This window comes from Brachycentrus maculatus, unplaced genomic scaffold, assembly GCF_059751285.1.
Source record: "Brachycentrus maculatus isolate JH-2025_06_01 unplaced genomic scaffold, ASM5975128v1 h1tg000031l, whole genome shotgun sequence".
NCBI lineage: Eukaryota > Metazoa > Arthropoda > Insecta > Trichoptera > Brachycentridae > Brachycentrus > Brachycentrus maculatus.
In genome coordinates this window covers 865,852-876,360 of record NW_028280785.1, presented here as the reverse complement: position 1 = coordinate 876,360, position 10,509 = coordinate 865,852, and the positions used below count along the sequence as shown (strand labels likewise).

The window sequence follows — 10,509 nt, the reverse complement described above, 5'->3', positions numbered from 1 at the left end:
AAACTACAGCGCAAGAAGTAACATAATAAATATGATAGAACAAAACTTGATCAATAAAAATTCAAATGAATTTTCGCTCGCAAGTATTAAAAACATGTACCGATTAATTTAATATTTCGTACATATGTGTATATTACTTAATATGATCCCCAAGTGTGTTACTTTTGGATAAATTTGGATGCTTTTTTGGGCACACGACGTTTTCTGGATACTATGCGTGAATTTTCTGGTTCGAATTACCAATTAATGACGTTTAAATAAGTGCTGAACGATAAATGACATGGTAACCCAGAATACGCAATATTTTTTTTATTCTTCTTTACAGTCGATGAATTTTAAAAATTCGTGAAATATGTAACTGAATCAGAGCTATAAGGGTATTAAAATGTACTGTTAATATATTTTTGTACTAGTTAACATCCATACAAAAGAAGTTTGTTGCATATATATAATAGCTTAGATTTTTTATGTAAGAAACAAAATTAGTATTACATCGGTTATATTTCATAATTTCATTTCATTCTTATAGTCTTTGCGTACGAAATTTACAAAAAAAAAAAAAAACTACTTATTGCAAATAGATGTGGTATACATGTTTAAATTTTTAACTTTAAAGGTCAGAAGTGATAATTATGAGATGAATTAATGAAATTTTTCAAAGTAGGGTATTATTATTGCAGGATTCCTTTGGTATGCTAGTTGAATTTTTGATAGTTGTGGAATTTTATGACACTTTCAATGTATATGTGTTTGTGTGTTGGTAAATCGTCCGTAATGTAAAAAATCCAGTCTCTGATAAATATTTTTTTATGATAAAAAAAGACTTAACTCAAAGTGTACAAAAATAAAACATCAAGCATTCAACTAAGGAAATGTGGACATTGAACGCGTTGAACAAGAGCGAACACTGACCAGAACGCTCTTTATACCAGTTATACACATTTTTCCACTTCCAAAACAAAACGCAAGGCTCAGTTTCCCCTCCCCCGTGGAAACTCTAGTGCGAAGATAGCTCTAAGAGAGGGTAAAAACCTGTCCTCTAAACGTATGCCGCCCTGATTCGTACTATAAAAGCACCAGACACTTTATTCCAAGTATCATTGTACAGTGACTACCAGTACTAAATAAAAATGGCATTCAAGGTACAGAATAACCAACAATACTTTCTTACTATGAAAGCTGTGTCTCCTGCTCTAAATTTAATTTGTGAAGTTTTTTCTAAATCTTATACTCGTGTGATAAAAAAAACAGTGACTCTAAAACCAACATTTTTTTTATTGTAATATTTTTTTAAATAACACAAGAAAAACATATTTAAAAAAAAACATATTTTTTTACTATAAATATAAAGTACTTATTAAGTCTTTTAAAATATACATTTTAACACGAGGGTGTTGAAATAACATTCACGTGAAAAATTCATTATTAAAAAAATATATAAATACACATAAATATGCTATTATATAAATCGATCGGCGATCCTTAACTCTAGAATAAAAAAGCAACAGTATCGATGAATTACAATAATTGGAAATGTATATGCTTTTCTTTATACTTCCTTGATTATCAATGCAAAAATTCATTTTATTTCAGCTGATCGTCCTCTTCGCCGCTCTGGCCACAGCTAACGCTGGTCTCCTGGCCGCCCCCGCGTACTCCTCGTACGCCGCCCCCACCCTGGCTCACTACGCCGCCCCCGCAGTGGCGCACTACTCCTCTGCCCCCGCAGTATCCTCGGTGTACTCCTCCGTGGCCGCCCCCGTGGTCGCCAAGTACGCCGCCCCCCTGAGCTACGCCGCCCCCGTGGCCTCCTACGCCGCCCCGGCTCTGTCCTACGCCGCCCCGGTCGTGGCTAAGGCCGCGTACGCCGCTCCTTCTTACTCTTACTCCTCGGTGGCCGCTCCGGTGTCCTACGCCGCTCCCGCTTACGCCCACGCCGCGTACGCCGCTCCCGTCGTCGCCAAGAGCTACGCTCCCGCCGTGTCCTATGCCGCCCCCGCTTACTCTTCTTACGCTCATGCCGCGCCCGCTATCTCTTACGCCGCTCCCGTAGTCGCTAAGAGCTACGCTCCCGCTCTGTCCTACGCCGCGCCCTCTTACGCATCGTACGCTCATGCCGCTCCCGCTTACGCCTCGTACGCTCATGCCGCTCCCGCCTACGCTTCGTACGCCCATGCCGCTCCCGCCTACGCCTCGTACGCCCATGCCGCCCCAGTGCTGAAGTCCGCCGTGGCCTACTCTCCCGCCTCAGTTGTCTCCCACGCTTCCTACTCTTCAGGACTCGGAGTCAACTATGGATGGTAATTTACCAAACACCATCTCCGATTTCAACCCGATAATTCAAAGAAGAAGAGACAAATCCAAAGTCGTACATGTTAAAGTACCCTTGAGGGCTATTTTTGTTAACTACATTTTGTAAATCAAATAAATAACGTTCAATTATTTAACACGGTTTTTCATTGTACTCCTTAATATGTATACAAATACTTACCATTTTCCCTCGAAAACAAAATTTACTTATTGCAACGAAATAAGTATCTTTTGAACAAAACAAAACGACACTATTTGTAACAATGTATATCAAATTCTTAGGTAGCAAGAAAATTATCGACGATCTTATGTATTCTATACGTATATCGAGCTAAAAACGACAAATTACAGTTCTTTACGTACTATATTTGGTAAATATTTTTCTGTAACCTAAATGAGAAAATTACATTTTCTGTTAAACTCAAAACTCGTTCAATCCAATACAAATGATGAAAAAAAATACAGACATATATGATAAAATATTTACAATATAGTATAGTATAAAGAACCCAAAGTTATCTTAATTTGTTTTTTTAAGATTCTTAGTATATAAAATAAGACACATCGTTAGTATTTAAGTAAAGCAATTGAACATTATATATTCATGGATTGGGTATGTAATTATTAAACATTGATTTTCATTATTTTCGAAATAGATACTCTAAAATATGAAATCCGATGAAATGATAATATGAAAATCCTTCGAAAAAGTACCTAAACTCGTATTTTTTTAAACGTAAAAATGCAAGAAATACGAGTATATATTTGTGATTTAAGAAAAACGACCGTGTCTGTAAAACGTTGGTTAATTTACTTAAACAGTCAATGAATTTAGTGTACACGAGTGACCATTTAAAAGCATTTCAAGTCACGTAAAACAATTGGACCCCCTTATGTAAATGGAGTAGTATGCATATTCAACAATCGCATTTTGTAAAATTGCTTTACGCCTTATTAATGTGATTGACAACATAATAATGAACTATTTGCTTCAGTCTGTTTCGTTCAAAGACCTTGCCTTTTTGCTAGCCTTAACTATTATGTTACAAAGTTCAGTACCTATAACGATTACGAAGTCACCTCATCTGACTATAGATTTGTTTAAATATATTCATACATACATAATGTGCAGTTTGCACTCAATATAAGGTTATCATATTTTTCCATGATTCCGCCACATTATTTTAAGTATTTTTCAGGACACTTTGAACCCAAAAAAGAAAGATTTTTAGACTGCTCGTATTTATTTTTAGGACTTTCAGGATTCATTATATGTATCTTAAATTGAAATGAAACATTTATCGTTCCTCTTTATATGAAATAAGATGGAAGTCTGAGCATCCCAAGGGCTTACGTACTGGCATTTGGCTCAATCGATCACTTTATACACTTGTGTAACGTTTACCATTCTGCCATAATTCTTGAAACCTGTATATATATGCAATGGTCTCAAATCTTAGACATATAGGTACAATTTCCAATACGTTTGGAAATATGGCTGATTGTAGAGTGTAGAGCCATCGGATAAGAAATTTTAGGACTTTTAAATTCTTGTCTACGAGGAAGAAGAATTCACGTTCCTTTGTTTTTTAGATAATTCAGAAACATTCAGAATCTCATCAAATAAACGGTTGCTCTTTTACATAATTGTTAAGAAATCATGTGTGTGTTTCAATTACCGTTTTCCGACATGATATTGGGATTTCTCGAAGTCATCAAGACGTCGTTACACCACTGTCAATAACGTCGACATGTCTCTATGTATCGAGACGAATGGCAACCCTATGTTAAAAGGTATTATAGATACTCGTATTAGCAACGATACATTAACTAAAACTAGGTATTATCGAGATGACCTATTTTTTTACAATACACAGGATGCTTTTTTTTTTAAATGTTTTATTACAGGAGTCTATGTAACTGAATAATATGCAGGTATTACTGGACGCTAGAAAAAAAATAACAACATTTCGTGTGTATCCAAATAGTTATTAACAAATCTGAGGTGAAGTTATTTTTACATTTTTGACATCTCAACATACATAGATGAATAAGAATATAGAAGTCTGGGTATATACAGGGCTTATGACATGTCATAAGCTGGTTAAGTGATCATTTTTACACACGTGCAGCATTCACCATTCAACCTATGATTGACAACCACACTACTCGAGACCTTGGAAGTATAAAAGAGACGTCGGAAGACCTCAAAAAAGATGGTTCGACGACATAGCCGCAGCAGGGGGTAGAAACTGGCTGCAAGCAGCAATAGACCGAAAAAATGGAAGGGTACGGAGAGGCCCATATCCTGTAGTGGAAGACAGAAGGCTGAAGAAGAAGAATAAGATACAGTGCCTTGCTTTAAAGTGTGACTGATGGATAACTATTACTTTTTCAGTTATCCGAAAGAGATGGTATTCGTTAATTTTCTCTGTGTATATTTCCTTTCAGCTTAAGTTTTTGATGTCAAATGGTCGAATCGCTCACTCCTTTCAAGAAGTTCATAAATCAAAAATCGTTAATTTTTCAGTTGTTCATGTTTTCGGAATATCCAGAAAAATTACTATATCCCAGCAAAAGAGGCATATTTTTAACTTAATATTTACCCGCTCTATAGAGCAGAAAGTGTTGTATTTGCATTTTGAAGAAAAGGTGTTGTTTTTTTTTTAAATTTACTAAATATTTTTCAAATGGAGGAAAAACCTTCAGGTTTTACCTAAAAAGATCTGTTGCATAGTAAAAAGTTCAATAAGTGGCTTGATATTTATTTTTAATACATTGTATTATACTTTGAAACTTTAAAAGTTCCTACAGACCCTCCATTTTTTAAATATCATCAACCATCTCAACGGCCCCTACGTAAAGTACTCTATCTGCAAATCTGTTACATTACAGGAGAGAGCATAGAAGATTTTTTCAACGTATTTTTTTTATAATGTTTTTAAATAATAAATAATTTAAAAAATATATGATATATGAAATCGTTTTAAAACTTTATTATTTGTCAAAATTAAGTAGTTAGTGTTTTAGGAGTCCAGTTCATGTCGAAAATTCGATGTACATAGCGTCTTATACGCCTGAAAACTAGGCGTAATTTCTTTTATATTTTTTTGTTTGTTTATATTTGTAGATGACGGTCAGTTGATAACATACACCAAATATCTCAAAATTGACAAAAATGTAGTGAGAGCACTTTACGTAGGGCACGTCGATCTTGGCTGGGGCCTACCCACGCTTATGCGTCCTATTCTAGGCTTTCAGTCAAGCACCTTTTTCCTCCATCTATCCTCAGATATACGTGTCATATATTAACCAATTTTAAATATAAAAAAAAACAACAACAAAAAAACGCACACACATTTCGATATCGGTATTTTGTTTTTCGGCATTTACATAGCCTTAGATACAGATCCCTTACATCACTGCTGGTTACATACATCGATATTCACATGTAACTTAGTTTGTAGAGTTTGCGTAACAATCGTCGTGATTAATGTGATATTTATTTACTATATTGCTCAAAATACGACTAACTGTGTAGGGTATACATAATACGGCAATCGATTCGGCCCTTGGGCGTAACATCGGGTACTAGAATATATTACGTAGGCGCGGGGTACGCTAGGCTGGTAGGTAAAACTTAATATTTACCGGGTGGGACATACTCGTACGTACATAATAACGGATTAGTTAAAAATGAACGAAGAAATAAGTAAAATCATTTTTAAGTAATTTTAAACTTGCACCTAAATAATTCATTTTAACTCGAGTACTATGGAAGTCAGGTTTACTCATTTTTTTATAATTAAATTATATAGCTTCTTTTATAATAATAGTTGGTATAATTAAGTTCATCGACGTCATTATTGTAAAGCAATATCATTCAATAATTTACCAATTCATCAATGATTTTTATTCAGATTATTTAAAGGGTAGAGCAGAAACTTCTAGCACAATTAAGATATTTATTGTAATTGCAGACTTGCAGACTACAGTTGGTAGAATTCCATATTGAATTGTTGGGTAATGTATCCAAAATAAAATACGTTTTTTTTTATTTAATTCTATATTTATTTATGTTTATATTTATTTATTTATATATGACCGAAAGTATTTACAAAATGTCCTTATTTACTAACAATAATTGAGATCTAATAATAGCAATTATTGCTAGTACCTACACAAGGACATTTTGTAAATATTTTTATTCAGTGTTTGATAATATCCTAAGAAGACGAAACGCGTCACGTATAAACATATACATGAATAAATGTAGAATTCAATCCAAAAAACTGTGTTTTATTTTGGATATATTACCCAACAATACAATTAAGGTCCTTAATAGCGGATACGAGATGGAGAAGCTGAAATCTAACGTGAAAGAACAATCTTGGTCTCAAATAGGTTCCATCTTTCAAACGGAATTTTCAATGCGTGTGTGGGTGTGTATGTTAAAAAATATATGTTTTCCTATGTACTTAATAAGGTGATGATAAATTTGGAAAATATGTTTTTCATTCATTTTAAAATCAAGCTTTCTTATGTCGTTCACTCCTTTCAAGAACGTCATAAATCAAAATACTTGATTTTTCAGGAGAACGTTTTTAAAGTTTGAAAATATCATACAATGTATTAAAAATAAATATCAAGCCACTTACTGAAATTTTTACTGTGCAACATATCTTTTTAGGTAAAACCTGAAGCTTTTTTCTCCATTTGAAAAATATTTAGTTTATTTTAAAAAATAATTAAACAATATCTTTTCTTCAAAATGCAAAAACAACACTTTCTGCCCTGTAACGAGTAAATATTAAGTTAAAAATATGCCTCTTTTTCTGGGATATAGTACATTTTTTGGCCATTCCGAAAATATGCACAACTGAAAATTGACGTTTTTTGATTTATGACGTTCTTGAAAGGAGTGAGCGATGTGTCACCTGTGTAATTGTAAGGATGTTAAAAAGTTTGTAAGTCCTGCAAAAAATTGTGCAGTAGGTACGAGTACATAGCCCTATACATGGCAACCTACATATTATACGCATTATACTCACTCACATAGTCTACTTCTTTGTATGCTTTAAACATTTTTTTCTTATTTTAATAGTTTTATTTTTTAATAAACGATACAAGAATATTGAATCATATTTTGATTGCTCAAAACTGATAGTAATAAACCATACATAGGTACGAAGGTCTACCTGTAAGCTGTTATTATCAATGAAACACTTTAATTCTTGAATGTAGATCTAGATTGGCCCACGGATTGACCCTCCAACCTTTTATTGAAATCGGGAGCAATTACTCTGCCGGCTTGTAATTTCACTAATTATCTATAATTGTTTTTAATTTTTGTGGGTGGGGCCTCACCGTGTTTGATCTTTAGTCCAGAGTTTACGCAGAACCAAGAGACTTGTCGACATTTTATCGTTAGTTTTATCGCATTTTATCGCCCTGTATCTATTATAAACAATCGATAAATTGCGAAAGAAAGACTTGACTTGAAAGAAGGAAAGATGATTTTTTTGGAGCCTATAGAGATAAACCTAAAGGGATTTACAAGAAACAATACGACTACTAAAGAGACCCTTGTTAAAATATTGGCACGTCCACTACTCTAATGTGTAAAGGCAACTAGCCGTAACTCAAGTTGCGGCTGTTTAGCTTAACACGGCTTAAAGCATTCTTATAACTGGCCTCTATCATATACAATCACAGATTTTGCTCTATCTCTTTCCTTTACCAAGATATTCATTATCCAAATAGTACTTAAATTGTATTAATTTGATACATGTTTTGTATGTATCTATTAAGTGCCCTTAACATTGCAATGCATATATCAATGATCGAATAATGACTATTCAAATAAATATTCAATTTTCAAGCAATACGTTATTTTTCAAATCACTCGATGCAAGGTAAGCGCTCTTCAGACATTTAATTAGTTATATTATTTTACTCCTCTTCTAAAATGGTGATTTACCTTTGAAATCATATCGACGGCCCCTACGTAAAGTACTCTATCTGCAAATCTGTTACTTTACAGGGGAGAGCTTAGAAGATTTTTTCAACGTATTTTTTTTTAATTTACGGTTTTATTCGAAATTCTAAACTAGTATTGTACGTTCAAAAACAAGTAAAATAATGTACTAAATTGTTTTAAAACTTTACGCCTTGTCAAAATTAAGTAGTTAGCGTTTTAGGAGTTTTTTTCATTTCGAAAATTCGATGTAGATAGCGTTTTATACGCATGAAAACTAGGCGTAATTAATTATATAATTTTTTTGTTTGTTTATATTTGTAGATAACGATCAGATGATAACATACACCAAATATCTTAAAATTGTCAAAAATGTAGTTAGAGCACTTTACGTAAGGCACGTCGATATGTAGTTATCAATTTCTTCTACATTCCCCTCTTCTAATCTCTGGTACCTCTATTAAACTCTAGAGACCCCTTCAAAATTACTAGGAAGGGATTTTTCCGATTTTTCCGTTTTCTTTGGTCATCAGAAGGGTAAGCTTTCGTCGTTTTTTCGTAAATTTTATAAATTTAAATGAAGCCGCCAAGAAAACACATCATTTTAAGAAAAGTGACATCTGTGAATCGAGCACGATATTTCTTCAACAAAATAATCGAGCAAATAATAATGCCGCTAGATGTCAGTAGCACTGGATTCAATTTGTTAAATAAATAATTTAAAATTTTTTAATAAATAAACATGACTAAGCATATTTTTTTTAATGAATCATATTTAAATAAGAATGATTTCTGTAACGATTTTCCTAGTGAATTTGTCAAATATAGAGATATAATGAAAATATATTATTTATTGATTCGGCATTAACTTTGTGGAATGACATGTTGATATTTTTTTTAAATTAAACACTTGTATAATACCACTTAATGAATTTTATTTAATTACACACGACTAGTTTCGAAAACAAACAGACGTTTTCATTATATTTTCAATTTTTTTCACCTGTAGATGAAAACACTTGTTAGTTTTCAAAACTAGTTATGTGTAATAAAAAAAAACTCATTAAGTATTATGTATGGTGTATAGTATTATACAAATGTTTAGTTTCTAAACAAATAAATAAAAATATACTTATTTTAAACATATTAAATTTTACTATTTTTATTATTGGAATTAAATATTATTCTGAAAATTATGTTTTTTTTTTTTATTGAGAAAAGTAAAGTATGTAATACCTAAAGTGACCATACATCCCGTTTTGAACGGGACTGTCCCGTTTTTAGATCGTATTTATGTTATTTATGCCTCTTATTTTTTTTATCGACATTCTTTTTCCTTTATTGATACATAAAAACTGTGAAAAATATGTATTTTCTTGAATGTACATACTATTACGTAAAAATTGGTAGATGTCCCGTTTTGAAGACAAAAATAAATGGTGACATTAGTAATACCCCAATTACCCCACCCCTATTTACGCTGTTTTGCTATAACGCTGTTTTAATAGCACGGTTCAGCGATTCACCAAGGAAGTTGGACATTAAATAATACATACATTATTATTAAATTAAAGCTTATTCATTTGAATAAATCATTCAAGCATTTTAAGCAGATAATGAATAGCTGCAGTTGGATTACAGTCAAGCAGTATGGAATGTCCGCCTCCGTAAGGTAATGGTCAGCACGCTCGCCTACCGTTCTGGAGGTCCTGGGTTCGATTCCCAGGGGGGGTAAAATAAATATAAGTGATTTTTTCACTGTAATATTAATTTAATATCACCCTGGACTGGTACCTAAAGCGGAGGGCTGATCACCTTTCCTTCGTGTGTAAACGATCAAGATAACACTGCGTTTATATGAATCAGTGCCCTATGCACCATTTGGTGCGTATAAGGGTTTCAAAAATAACCAAAAAAAGTATGGAATGAGACTTTGAGTTCAGAATTATAATGTTTGTATTGAAACTGCTGAATCCCTAACTCTGCAAACATGTGACGTTAAAGTCAACCAGTCTGTTGTCAAAGTCAACTAGTCTAAATGAAGTTCGTACACTCTTTGTTCCGTTGTAAATACGAAGAGCATTAATTATGAATGCTGTTAAGCACATGTGTATAAGATAGCTATTACTGATGTTTCAAAATTAAATATTACGAGTTGTTTTTATGGAATTATTAAAATAACCCAACACAAGTGCCAAAAGGATCTAAAAAATAAAACAAAA

At 32.9% G+C, this 10,509-nt stretch overlaps 1 protein-coding gene across 1 annotated transcript; it reads left to right on the top strand.

The window, feature by feature from the left end:
• Positions 1-1,017: 1,017 nt before the first annotated feature.
• LOC148312831 (uncharacterized) lies at positions 1,018-2,441 on the top strand. The gene is made up of 2 exons (XM_088272675.1): positions 1,018-1,142; positions 1,594-2,441. Exons 1-2 carry the CDS (start codon positions 1,131-1,133, stop codon positions 2,302-2,304), a joined length of 723 nt encoding a protein of 240 aa, XP_088128801.1. The 5' UTR covers positions 1,018-1,130; the 3' UTR covers positions 2,305-2,441.
• Positions 2,442-10,509: the final 8,068 nt, after the last annotated feature.